Source organism: Gasterosteus aculeatus, chromosome 4 (genome assembly GCF_964276395.1).
Source record: "Gasterosteus aculeatus chromosome 4, fGasAcu3.hap1.1, whole genome shotgun sequence".
Classification (NCBI taxonomy): Eukaryota; Metazoa; Chordata; class Actinopteri; order Perciformes; family Gasterosteidae; genus Gasterosteus; species Gasterosteus aculeatus.
Window position 1 is genome coordinate 30,723,503 of NC_135691.1, and position 12,889 is coordinate 30,736,391.

General features: G+C 45.2%; 2 protein-coding genes across 7 annotated transcripts; one reads left to right on the plus strand and one right to left on the minus strand.

Annotated features, from left to right (window-relative positions):
• cax1 (cation/H+ exchanger protein 1) lies at positions 1–6,861 on the plus strand. Of its 5 annotated transcripts, none has more exons than XM_040175354.2 (20): positions 1–283; positions 1,306–1,482; positions 1,678–1,805; positions 1,956–2,064; positions 2,166–2,282; positions 2,375–2,436; positions 2,509–2,679; positions 2,754–2,939; positions 3,352–3,451; positions 3,668–3,809; positions 3,922–4,105; positions 4,209–4,308; positions 4,400–4,518; positions 4,660–4,697; positions 5,018–5,265; positions 5,477–5,613; positions 5,835–5,929; positions 6,029–6,107; positions 6,202–6,310; positions 6,473–6,861. In XM_040175354.2, the coding sequence occupies exons 1-20, from the start codon at positions 211–213 to the stop codon at positions 6,544–6,546; spliced, it is 2,448 nt and encodes an 815-aa protein (XP_040031288.2). In that variant the 5' UTR covers positions 1–210; the 3' UTR covers positions 6,547–6,861. The 5 variants fall into 5 exon arrangements, with proteins under 5 accessions (XP_040031288.2, XP_040031289.2, XP_040031290.1 ...); XM_040175355.2 differs by having other exon boundaries at positions 5,480–5,613; XM_040175356.2 differs by having other exon boundaries at positions 5,018–5,148.
• Positions 6,862–7,075: 214 nt separating this feature from the next.
• Positions 7,076–12,691, minus strand: klhdc10 (kelch domain containing 10). 2 transcript variants are annotated; one of them, XM_040175368.2, is made up of 9 exons: positions 12,335–12,691; positions 10,576–10,797; positions 10,321–10,475; positions 10,017–10,165; positions 9,854–9,938; positions 9,666–9,732; positions 9,535–9,582; positions 9,279–9,418; positions 7,076–9,175 (listed from the first exon to the last, which is right to left on the minus strand). In XM_040175368.2, the coding sequence occupies exons 1-9, from the start codon at positions 12,423–12,425 to the stop codon at positions 8,966–8,968; spliced, it is 1,167 nt and encodes a 388-aa protein (XP_040031302.1). In that variant the 5' UTR covers positions 12,426–12,691; the 3' UTR covers positions 7,076–8,965. The 2 variants fall into 2 exon arrangements, with proteins under 2 accessions (XP_040031302.1, XP_040031303.1); XM_040175369.2 differs by having other exon boundaries at positions 12,350–12,641.
• Positions 12,692–12,889: the final 198 nt, after the last annotated feature.

Consider the following 12,889-nt stretch of genomic DNA (forward strand, 5'->3'; position numbering starts at 1 on the left):
CCTTCCTTTGTCACTTCCGTTTTTACAAAAACAAGCTTCCATGCAGCGAAGCTCTTGCCACCCCTCCATCGGCCACTTCTCCATCAGCCACACCGCCACCCGTCGCTCCTCACCCCGCCTCTCTCTCTCTCTCTCTCCCTCCCCCTCCCCCTGTGATCCGCGGTGAGGAACAGGCACAAATGAGACAGGAGCGACACTCCGACAAGCAAAATGTCCCACAAAAGCTCCACGTTGCCGGCCGCTGATGCAGAACACCTGCGGAGAAGATCCGCGGCGGATGCAGGTGAGCGCCAACAAACCCGCGCCGCCAGCAGTGGCCCTTGCTTTTTTTTGTGCTTTTTCTATTTTTCTCCCCTGACAATTTACTCTTCTTTTTAATTCTTGAGTGCGTTCATCGAAGCCACCTGTGCTTCCAAACTTCTCTCCGCTCTGAGCTCAACATTCAGAGGACTTCCTGTTGGACTTTGCGGTTGAATGTCTGAACTGAATGAACTCCCTGTAAATAGTTTTAATTCCCAGAAGAATTAAACGCGTGATGAATTTCTTGGGGTGATTGTTGGTGCGGCCTTTTTCTGACCCCATTGTGTCATTTGTTCATATGGTCCAATGCCTTGTGGGGATAAAAACTGTTAATCATAATGCACTTAACTCATCATGGTCCGTTGGGGTTACTTCTTTCAGGAGAAATACCATCCTTTGGAATTGTCCCGTGGATTGTGCCGAACTGCTCATAACTTTTTGTTTTAAAACGTGCTCCCATCCAAAAATGGACACAAGGGTTTCTGCGGAGTTGACACTTTATTTCTGTAGCATCGGCATTTAGTTTGCTTCCAAAATATGTCCATAGCACCATTAAATCGTAACCTTTAACCTCACATCTTTTATCAGACTTAAAACAAGTCTCTGAGCTGATTAATTATTCACAGTGCTACAAGCATGCTTCTATTTTTAATTCCAAGGCACAGCACGGTAAGATGAGTTTATTCTGTGTGTGTTGCAATGCATTTCTAATATGATTGGTAAGTGGGGGGAAAACACCATGCATGACTCTCAGGAGGTTTCTGTTAGTCACACACATGTTCAGGGCTGCAAGGCGTCGGTCCTTGACGTGAACTTTGCGCTACACCTCTAATTCAATGACACCCCTCTTTGAGGTATGATTTGATTTATCATTTCAATCCACCATCTCCAGTCTTGATTTGCCATAATTCCTTTGCTGAATTTGCAAAAAAATAAAGTTATTTGCAAATATTGCCCGAAGTAGCAGACTACGCCTTATTCTCCGCTACGCTTTCCCTATTTCAGAGAACGGTGTGGATCCTGAACAGCCTCGCCGGTTTCCACGGCGACAGCGCCCAACCGATTTGCTCTGCGTCGGCGCCCACCACCCGGAGCTGGGCGCTGCGGAGACGCCCTCCCCGGCTGCTGCTGCCCAGCACTTCTGCCACTACACGCCGAAATGTTTCCTCACCGTACAAAAAGGTGAGCGCCGCGGTTTTCTCCGCGGGTTAGTTGGTCACGCCGCGAAACGCGTGAAAAAACGAGCACCGCTGCGTTGGGAGCCCCGAGGCAGGAGAAGTTAACTGAAATAGTGCAGAGATTTGGCCATTATCGTGAGGGGTAAATCTCCCATCTTGCCATGTGGGAAGGTTTTGTCACAGCTGTGATCTGCCACAGGAGGATTCGGCACCCCCCAATCTATTTCCTCTCGCTATGGGGAGGAAGTTTGGCACGAAGGCACCACAAAGACCACGATCCGAGCTGACAATGAGGTGGAGGCACACCGGGAGGCCAACAACTACAAGGTGGGACGTGAGCGGGTTAAGAAGACACTTTCCCTGCTGTCTCCTCCGTTCACTCCGCATCCTCTTCGGGGGGAGGGAGTGTGGCGTCTGATAACATGTGTAGTTTTATAGGACATACTTTCAAATCCCAACTCGCGTGTTGCTTTTCAGTTTGGCTTCAGAAAGTGGAAGGGCAACGTAACGGAGAAGCCCATTGAAGACCAATCTGACATCATCCAGGAGCTCCACTCGGATCTCAGCATTGTGAAGCCTCAAGAAGGTCTTTTAAAAAAAAAAAAAAAAGTTTTATCTTTGGACCTTCATTTTCGCGCAGATGGGAAAGCAATAACCTGTTTGTGTGTTTTGTGATTTCTCCCACAGGCTCCGTGGCCACCTTTGGGAACGTTGTTTATGTCATTTTCTTTGGATGGTGGATATCCTTAATCTACCTGCTCATTTGTCCTGTAATGTTTCTGACGATCCTGGGCGTCCCCTACGGTACGGATCCTATGAACCAGCTGCTTCGCTCAGAGTATTGTACTGTCTTCTGAAATATGCAAGATCCTTTTTGTTGTTTTTGTTTTTTACAGGCAAACTTTGTCTAAAGATGGCGTGGTACTTTATTTGGCCATTTGGGAAATCGATAGAAAAGGTAATTGGTTATTTAATGTATGATATTCCACTATTTAAGTGTCTGAGCGATATCATATTCGCCCCTTTTCAGGCCGGGGACGTAGTTAAGAGATCTGCGGCGACGCTTCCGAAGTTTGAGGTCATTCCTGCAGACGGTGCAGACGGTGCGGAGAAGGACTCTGCGCCCCTCTTGATGTCCACCCCGATCCCTGTCCGGATCGCTGTCCCTGAACCACCAGCTCAAAAGACGTCAAAACACTGGGTAAAAAAAAGTCTTTATCACTTGGTGCGTCTTTCTATGTGTTGTACGAATGATTCGACTTGTTCCCTCTGCAGTGTCGCGTCAGCACTTATGTTTGGCTGCTGCTGGGCTTCCCCGTCCTGGCCGTGGTCCACTCCCTGGCCTGCGTGCTCTCCTGGCTGCCGGTCTTCACTATACCTGTGGCCAAGATGAACGCTCGAGCGCTGACCGTCGTCCTCCTCATGGAACCGGAGGACATTCAGATTCACATGCTGGACACGGTAGACATTTATTTCGAATGAAACGTCAGTGGTCAGTGGAGCATAAGCTGGATGAGAGCTGCTCTACTTTGCTTGATATGAACAGAGGTGCTGGAAGTATCAGAAGTCCAAAATGATTACACAGCTCCCCCAAGTGGTATGTAACATGTACTGTACACGTCTTGCAGATGTTTTAAGATTTCTGCTCTTAACACGTGGACAGTACAATAGAAATATGTCTCTAAGAATACTGAGACCGATGCCTTATCCAGAGTAACCACGATGCTGCTGATGTAAAGATATGTTACTGATACCACTAGAGGTCCGCTGGGGGAATATTATGAATTGACCCTTTTATAACAGCTTCCCTTAATCGACTGTTTTCATCCAATTCATTCATTTCTAACTTGAGGTTACAAATTCTCTTTTTCAGACATGTGAGTGTGAGTCCAGAGTCGTATTATGCTGCTATCATGCATTCAACGTGTACTTCTACAAATACACTGTCCAAGGAATCAACATTTTCGCTCTAAGTATCCTATTTGGGGTTGTTGGTTCTAGCCGAAGAGGCTGGTTAGAAAAAAAAAAATGTCTTGAGGTCTCTAGATTTTGCCTCAACGTACTCAACTTCTGTGTACTAACGAAATGTACTATGCTGTGGTTGTGTGTGCAGCCATTTGCACTGTTCTGCAGATGCAAACTAAGGACACGTGTGTCTGCTGTTGTCCTTAACTCTATGTTTCCTGCAGACCTGCTTCCCCTGGTATTTATCACTATCATTTTTGGCTACGCTGACCGTGAGCACAATCTATGCAGTTCAGAGACCAAGTTTGCCACAGCCATCACTTCCATCATTCCTCTGTCCTATTATATTGGCATGGGTATAGCCAGGTAAGGTGTTTTGTGGAAAGTAGCCGGATGTGAATGAAAGAAGAAAGTACATGCCGGAGATGTAATCTGAAACGGTTGCTTTATTAATAAAGGCAATGCGGCATTTCCACAGTATTTCTGCGCAGAGCAACTTCGCAGTGGGAGCAGTGGTGAACGCGACGTTCGGCTCCATCTCGGAGATGACCTTCTACATCACAGCACTGCTGCACGGATACCACACGGGCACCAAGTGTTACGAGGAGATTGTTAAAGCGGCGCTCACTGGGACCTTGCTTGGATGCATACTGTTTGTGCCTGTGAGAAAGTGAACACAGAAGTCACGTCTGTTGCATTCCAGACCTCTGATGCCACTCTGAGGCTCCTTGATGACGGTGTTTTTGTGTCTCACCGGCCGCACAGGGCATCTGCATGATCATCGGGGGCATTAGGCACAGCGAGCAACGATTCAACAGTCGGTCAGCCGGAGTGAGCTCCGCTTTGCTCTTCATATCTGTTGGAGGTATGAGTGGCGGATGCGCATTTCCCTTGTTTTGTTTTTTTTGTATACAGTTTGTCCTCAACTGACCATCGTGTTGTATTACCATCCCCAGGTGTGTTTGCCCCCACCATCTTCTCGAAGGCCTTCGGTAACCTGGTGTGTGAAAGCTGCACCAACATCCCGGGCAATGGCAGCGTGCCCTTTGTCTGCAAAGACTGCCACTATGACACGGTGAGTTTAGAAGACGCTTTGTAGATGCGGCCTTGTCCACTGGACCTGCCTTTCGAATTGAGGAGGAGTGCTGAAATGACTTTTTCAACTCCCCAAATTATCCTAATTTTCTTGTGCACCTTTCTGCTCTTCACTCAACAGAGTCAAGCCGTCCCACAATTGGTTCTGTCCCACATTGAGTAAGTCCAGGTGCTACGTGCATATTTATTTCTACTTTACTGTAGAATGGAGTTTTCAGGGTATTCTTCTGTCCCATTCTCGTTAGTGGTAACTTCAAATTTGGCCCAAACGTCCGCCAGGACACACTGATTCCAATTTGGTGGTCAATATCCACATGACCAACAAAACCTGTTGTTTTGACTGAAAAACCCTCATGGCAATTATGACAATTTAAGTGTCTGATAGAATGATGCAGCTTGCACACAGAATTGTAGTTTTTGAAAGTGATCAACTCAGTAGTGTTTTAACGACTTCTTGAATACAAAAAAATGTTTTCTAGGCCCCTGGTGTACACTGTTTCTGTGCTGTTGCCTGCTGCATACCTGATTGGCCTCATCTTCACACTGAAAACCCACTCCCACATCTACGACATCCATATCAGCGATGGTCACGGGGGCCATGCACACGGTGGTCAGTATGCACACGAGGGCAACGAGCAGCCCACTGCTGATGCCACCACTGGCTGCCACCACGGAGCCAACACGTGTATTAACGCCGCCATGGCTTCCCCCGGCCACGTTGCAGCAGGTGTGTCTGTGGTGTGCACGTGGTGTTCTTTAATCGTTCGGGTGGAGGAGCACGAAAGGTCCGATGCCGGTCGCCTGTTAGCTTTGTGCATGTACGGAAAGCGTTTCCCTCGCTGGGGAGGTAACGTTGTGACTGTGCATAAACAAAAAAAAAAAGCTGGGTGGAAGAGTGAGGTTTAACTTCGGTAGGCTTATTGAGTGTATTCAACCAGCAGGTCATCATGTAGTCCACTGGTCCCGGCTGAGGGCTCTTGGAGTGCTGATTGCGGCCACAATTTTGATGGCCTGCTGCGCTGACCTCTGCACGCAGAACATAGAGCCCATCCTGACCCATTCCTTCATCTCCCAGGTAATCAAAATACTCCCGTCCTCAGGGACGAATGCAAAATGTCGCTTAGGTTCCAAGCTGAAGTGGTTCTTGGTCATAGAGGAGAATGCGAACCCCCAATTCAAGTGGAGGTTCATGAGCCGAATCCAAGAGTTAAGAAGAAAGTAGTTTTAGATTTAAGGACAATGGATTGTGTAGTCCAGTGTGTGTCTTTGCACTTGATGCTGCCCCACCGTTTGCAGTACTTCATCAGTGTCACGGTGTTGGCCATGGTGCCAGAGCTTCCTGAGATTGTCAACGGGATCCAGTTTGCACTGCAGAACAACATCAGCCTGAGGTACGAGTTCACTGTGCTGTGGTAGGATCCCTGTTTATACCTGCATTACATTTGCAAAAGTTAGAAATAATTAACTTGAAATGTATATTTTGGCTACAGCCTTGAAGTGGGCAGTTGCATTGCTGTGCAGGTCTGCATGATTCAGATCCCGCTGCTCATACTCTTCAACGCCTTCTATGTAAGTGCCAATGGATACGTGTCATAATAGACTTCCTATATAATAGAAGTCAGGATTTTCATCCCTGACTCTTTTTTTTTTTTTTTCCCGCCAGGATGTCGGATTCGTGCTTGTGTTCAGTGACATTCATCTCTGGGCCAGCATCTTCAGCGTCATTCTGGTCAATTACATCTTCATGGATGGAAAATGTGACTACTTTCAGGGTAAGTCAGGATGCACAGTTCTCCATATAAGATCTGTCACTTCTAAGCCATGCAGCAATGAGCGAGCACGTAAAAGGAAGCGTGCCTGCAGTCTAGTCTTAGTAAAGATTAATCACGGCTTAATATGTCGATTTGTATAATGAACTGTTGTGTGGTTTGCAGGCACTGCTCTAGTGGTGGTCTACCTCATCCTTTTGGCGCTCTACTTCTTCGCTCCTTCTCCGCGCTCTTGCTGATCTTCTTGACAAGAACTGTCCTACGGCTTCAACAAACAAAAATACACTGACTTCATCCTCAGGTGCTGCGGATTAAGTGGCACAAAAATGCAAAGTAATCTGGCTTGAGTTTAGTTGACAGAGCTGTAAATTTATAGGGATTTGATTCTTGCCAATATGTGACACATATTCTAAAAATCTGTGCAGCAATTGTTTTTCTTTTGAATTTAAATGTAAATTGGTGGTATTCATTATTTTGGTTCTGATATATTGTAATAAGATGGATTATATAAGACATAAATGTATTAATTCATTGATTAAACTTGTGCAAAATAAGGCCACTCTCAACTGGTTATTCGTCACCTACAGTACATGTTTTTTTTCCCTTTTAACTTTTAATAAAGATTTGTCAACTCTATACATTTTTAAATTTTACTACATAACAGGACCAATGACATGCGTGTTATGATCCCGTGAGCATTCTATAGATAGAAGTGACAACAGCAGCGCATGCAGAAAGTCTAAATAAAACAATTTGGGTTCACTTGTGTTATGGCAGAGCTCTTTACAGAATACTTTTATTGACAGTACTTCAACACAACATTCACACCAGCCTACTGTACAACATTTTAGTGGTCATCTTTAAAACCAAGTCCCATAGCAAAGGTTTGATGTTAATTTTAAAAGCAGGAAATTACATCATGCACAAAGTACTTTAATGTTGAACATAAAGAAAAGGGACAATGTAAAGAAGTGCAGGCAGATCAAACAGCAACATCCACTCATGGGTCTCCCCTAATTCAGCATTTGACTTCCTGTCCATGGTTCAATTATTTGGCATTGGTTTTATGAATCAAACATAGAAACGCCAAGTATTTAACAAGTTACTTCAGGAAACTAATACTCAAAAGGCCTAATATGCTGTGCTCCCGTCCAGTAGCAGAATACAAACTCCACATCCATGAAAAGGCAAAAGAGCTATTTCACCGAAATGTTTGTATGTAAGGGCTTGGTCAAAATAGCTAAATTGTCCACTTTCTTAAAACAATTTACAATATCAACCATTTGTTTAACTGTGCGAAGATCTTATACTGCCTTTGAATGAAATGTCAGCCTCTAAGTTTGAAAAAGGCACTGCAGTAAAAAACAATGTTGATATCAGTCTGCTACTAAAGCAACTCCCTTTGCAAAACATTGTGTCAACAACAGAGAGCGAGTAAATCTCGTAACAGAATGAAGTCTTTATTTGAATAAAAGCATTTCGAGTTAATTTTAAAGAGCACCAGATTCACAGTGATGTGTTGAATGGTTTGCTGTACGAATGAGAACTGAAAGCAAACGGCATGTTAACTGAACCATTTGGAAGAAACCCACCTTTAAACATTTACTGACTTGTTTTTCCACAACAGGCTGTAATGCAAAAATACAGGAGATACAAGTGCTCAAACATAAAATAATCCAGCATTGAATCCCCCGTACAATAATTAAGAGCGTACAGTGTTTCTGCAAGTTTTAGCTAATTTTCCACAAATATTTTTACTCATGAGCATTTTCAAGGCACCCCATACTTGAGCTGAAACTTAAAAACTAAATTAACTGGTAACCATCATTATAGTATGAAAACCAATTCGAATTGCATTTAAGGTTGGTGTCGGCTTTATTTTATGCCAAACTAATGCAATTTACCATAACTTCAACAATAAAACAGAAATCCCCATAAGATTGACTATGCAAAGATTTAAAGCAACTCAAAATTTCTAAAAGTTGATTTTCATACCGTAAATAAAAATGCTGCCTGGGAAATAATAAAGGAAAACATGAGATTTGTAATAAATTGGCTATAATGTGCAAAAACACTGCTATGATCCTTCAGCAAAACTACTGTCTGCCACAATTTAGACTGATAAGATCTATTTTAAAAAGTACATGTCCACATATATGCAAGACAAAAAGTGTGCAAACAGCAATTTCAGGTAATGAGGGAAACTGGGGGGGAGGGAGGCGGGTAGTCCAAATAAATACACATGCATTCTTCCTTCACACAGATTTCTTAGAAGTACTAGGGAAGGTCGATCTTTTTTCTTTTTTACATGAGAGACAGTCCTTGAAAGATGGCAAAATGAAGTATTTCCGGTGATTGTTGGAGGATAAGAAGTGGGCATCCATGTTTAGCTTGACACAAAGGCATCTTGTAAGGGGGCAGGGGTGTTGAATAAAATCCATAAAACATTCCACATTTAATTAATTTATCACTGGAAAAAAAAAAAAAAAAAAAAGAGGCATCCCATTGTTTTTGGTTTTAAGGCGGAGCTACGTCAGGCAGGGGAGGGAGAGGGCGTTTCCCAGAGAGCGTTGCTGCAAATTGAAATGCTGTCAGACCTCAACTCCTCCCAGTGCAGCCTGTCCCAGCCACTCACGTGTCCGTCCTCCACTGTGCGGCCTATTTCAAGCGTTCAATGAGTTCCTGTGTGAGGCCCAGGTTGAGCAGCTGCATGGTGGGGAGTGAAGTCAGGTGGGGAAAGGCTTTGAGCAGCTTCTCCCAGCAGAGCTCCAGCAGGCTGGGCCCGGCCAGCCAGATCTTAAACAGAGAGCCCGTCCTCTTGTTCTCGTGGATGTTCACCACGCCGCCGTGGATGTACATACAGCCGGCCTTGGGACAGAGTGAGGGAAAGACGCACATATCATATTGGCTGTGGAGTTTGCTATCTGAGCTAAGCTGACCAGTGATTGGAGATGGAAAAGTTTGTACTAACTGGGGTGACGGCAGCACAGTGGAAGTAGGCCGGCTCAGGCATTAAAGCCGGTAGTTTACTCCACTGGAAAGTCTGCAGGTTGATCTTCCACAGATCAGCCAATATCAATTCCCCGTTGTAGCCGCCACAGATAAATACATCTACATCGGAAAAACAACTGGTCAGATAGCGATAAATAGAAGTTGGGATGTGACGTCCGATTATTACACAAGTATGTTACACAGTTGTCCATCTTATGTTCTAGAAAATTTCTCACCATTTCGGATTTGTACACAGCTATGGCATCTCCTCGGAGCAGGATAACCTGTCAAAAGTACAAACATTTTAAAATGCTGTGAAGGAGGGGAAAAAAACGGCTTAATTGAAAGTGAGGTGCGTAATGGGGACCTATTTTGTCATGCGGTTTAGTTGTTATCTCCTCCCAGGAGTTGGTCTCCAGATTGTAAGCATGTATCTATTAAAAAGGCAGAAAACTTGCTGTTAGTCTAGTTCAGTGATTACAATACATTGTGCTTTAAAATTCTGGCTGAATGTCTTCTGGCGAGCGTACTCATAGTGTGTATTCCGTGTAGTACCTTGTCCAGAGGGTAAGATGTCCAGGACGTTCCTCCTCCCAGAATGTAGATCCTCTGTCCGTCATGTGCTATTTCATGCCTGTACCTGTGACACACACACAAGAGCCATTTCAAGGAATTTTAATTGCATCCTGCAGCACGTACGGGCGACAGGAAGGCGTACCGCTCCTCGGGCAGGTCGTCTGGAGGGTTGTTGGGCTTGAGGTGAATCCACTCCCTGGTGGTCAGGTCCAGCCTGTGCAGGTCTGTGCTGTAGATGTAACCCGTCGTCCCTCCAAACACGTAGAGGAAGCCATTTATGATGACCATCGCCTGAAGAAGGAAAGGCATAACATTTTTAGTTTAGGAAGAAGCAGCTCTTAAGAAGTTACGGAGTTTTGGAAAACCACCGGACCCAACTGGATCACAACCAGTATGTGTCAAAAAGCCCTTCAACGGATTTGACAGAGTAAACAATTTGAGGTTACCTGTCCATAGATTCTGTTGGGCTTCTTCCCCCGACAGTTGAGCAGCGACCATCGCTTATACTTCACGTTGCAGACATGGACGTCGTTGCCGTTATTCTCGCCAAAGGGAATCCCGGTGCCGCCAAACACCAGGAGGTTGTTGCCGTGCAAAACAGCTTAGGAAACAAAAGCAGCGGCAGGCTCAACATAATTACACACTTTCAACAGAAAACCGGAGTTCTTTATTTCTTTATTCTCATTCAAGTAACGTCTCACCCGACATAGACGCCAGCTCTGTGGGCATGTAGCCCTCCGTTCGAATCTGCTGCCAGCCGCCGGTGGCAAAGTGGTACCGCCACAGCTCCCTGAACAGCGGGTAGTCTTCGTTCTCCGAGCCTCCGGACTCGTCGTAATCGGGGTTGTACCCGCCGAACACGTACAGGTTAGTGTTGTCCGCAACACAGCGGTGCCCACTGCGGGCTGGGGGAGCACGGTGACCTGGAGAGGGAGGGAGACAAAGTTCCACAGGATGAGGAGGGGAGAGGCGAGAGAGAGACACCAGACGAGACCCGCCGCGTTGTGAAATCATGATCATGCTTTTATCAGGCTTCCTTGACCCGACAAACATCCGGGGGACGCCGGACCGTACACGGGGGGCCACAGGGTGAACATTTGAATGTGGCTCACCAGGCACGGCCCTGGTGACACATCTGCTCCTTTGTGCACGTGGGGAAAGCAATGCAAACAGCAGAAAATAAAACGCTACCACAACACTGAAGGCCTTCAGGGACAGCATCAAATCATTCACCTTAGAAGAACTTTGGCCAAACAATGCATTTTTTTTTAGAATTATGTTGTTTGCAGAATGCAAATTAAGGGAATGATTAAACACCAGCACTAATACAAGGAAGCAAGTTATTTCAGAATTGTAGCAGACCATCATTTACTGGCACCGTTCTGTCGGATCACAATCAATATGTTACAAGCGATTGGCAGATGCGTAGACTATAAATACTAAATAGTGCATTTAGGTTCTCATGAGGAACACAGGGCTGAATTTGATCAAATGTTGGAGGCATTACCTTTCCAAATGAGCCGCTAAAACTGTGTTCAGAGAGCTACACACGTCCTAGAAGTTAACGTCACATTCCCTTCTCTTACACAATCCCCAACCTGAACGTTAAACAAAAACACGGCTTATTTTGGCCACATGTGATGTTTGTTACAACTGCTTATTTGTACTGAGCTGTAATAAAAACAGGATGTAGAGTTTGGCTCTTTAACGTCTCTTCTCTTCATCTGATACAATTTGAGATCACTGTGAGCTAATTAAAGTGTGCAGCAGGCGGTTAGTTGGGAAAGTGAATGACTCATTTATTGATAAGTTATCAGACACCAAAGGCCATACAATACATTTGGCAGCTGCGAGTCTAAATCAGAAACCAGAGTTTTTGTGATGCACATTGCTTGAACCCAGGTGCGAATGACCTTTGCCAGCTGCAGTCTACATATGTAGTACACATAAACAACAACAAAACAGCAGAGAGAAAACAACAGCATGGCCGGGATCTCTACAAACGACGTGCCACAGCCTTTAATCACGCAACGTTATCACCTGGAATCAGCGCAGCTCTATACAACCCGATCGATGATCGCGTTTCAGGCCCTGTAACTACAAGCTAACGGTGCAGCTGAAACACATGCGTTTGCAAGAAGGTGGACGACCATCATTACCACTTGCGTTCATTTTGCAAAACGTAATAAATGAAGGCTAGTAAGCTAACGCCACATTGTTGAAAACAGCCCTAACGCTAACATTACCGTTAGATGTCGCTAGCTTTAAAGTAAACACCTGCTAACTTTAGCTAACGTTATTTTAGGCAAAGCGGCTGTAGGGAAATGTCTCGCTTCCGAACCCGCAGATGTCGCATCAGTACGCGGCGCGGCGGACGTCAGTCACACGGGTTCTATTTGACAGGCAAAAGCATATGGCAACGTTAAGGTAAACCGTATCGCTGGCATGCTGTGGACCGACCTGCTAACGTCTCACCGTGCGGCGGCCTGCGTGTCAGTTTCTCGAATCTATTCAGCTGGTCTGGACTGCGAGCGCCTTCGGTGTCCGACATCGCTCCCCTGTTACAATCCAGCCCTGAAGGACGTCACTCTGAATAAAACCAACATCTGCTAAAGTGCTCTTAAAACATTATATATCGCTCCACATCCCGGTCGGTGGGAAGCCATTCACAAATGTTACTGCCCCCCTCCCTCCGCCCGCGGCAGTGAGGCACTTGACCAATCACAGGGCTTGTTATTAGGAGGTCATCAGGAAGCGTCATTGGAGGTGGGCGGGGCTGCGCGTGTCGTCAAAACAACAACATTTTTTTCCTCCTCTGTCAATTGATCGGCTGGGATTGGTTATTATTCACGTGGTTAAATTAAAAGTTCAAATAGATGTCATTCTGTTGGAGAATAGCCTACTTTTTATTTAATTCGCTGTAAAACATAATAGTTAGAATCTTGTAATATTAAGATAAAGATTATGTATGTAATCTTTGAAGGTAAACTCATCTTCATGTCATTAAAAACAGCT

What these genes read in the sequence shown, in the direction of transcription:
- cax1 (XM_040175354.2), top strand. Translation starts at nt 211, where the DNA reads ATGTCCCACAAAAGCTCCACGTTGCCGGCCGCTGATGCAGAACACCTG. An exon ending in GGGAGGCCAACAACTACAAG is followed by an intron (nt 1,806 to 1,955) that starts GTGGGACGTGAG and finishes GTTGCTTTTCAG; the next exon opens with TTTGGCTTCAGAAAGTGGAA. An exon ending in ATTGGCATGGGTATAGCCAG is followed by an intron (nt 3,810 to 3,921) that starts GTAAGGTGTTTT and finishes GCATTTCCACAG; the next exon opens with TATTTCTGCGCAGAGCAACT.
- klhdc10 (XM_040175368.2), bottom strand. Translation starts at nt 12,425, where the DNA reads ATGTCGGACACCGAAGGCGCTCGCAGTCCAGACCAGCTGAATAGATTC. An exon ending in GACGACCTGCCCGAGGAGCG is followed by an intron (nt 9,939 to 10,016) that starts GTACGCCTTCCT and finishes TGTGTGTCACAG; the next exon opens with GTACAGGCATGAAATAGCAC. An exon ending in CATCTTACCCTCTGGACAAG is followed by an intron (nt 9,733 to 9,853) that starts GTACTACACGGA and finishes CCTTTTTAATAG; the next exon opens with ATACATGCTTACAATCTGGA.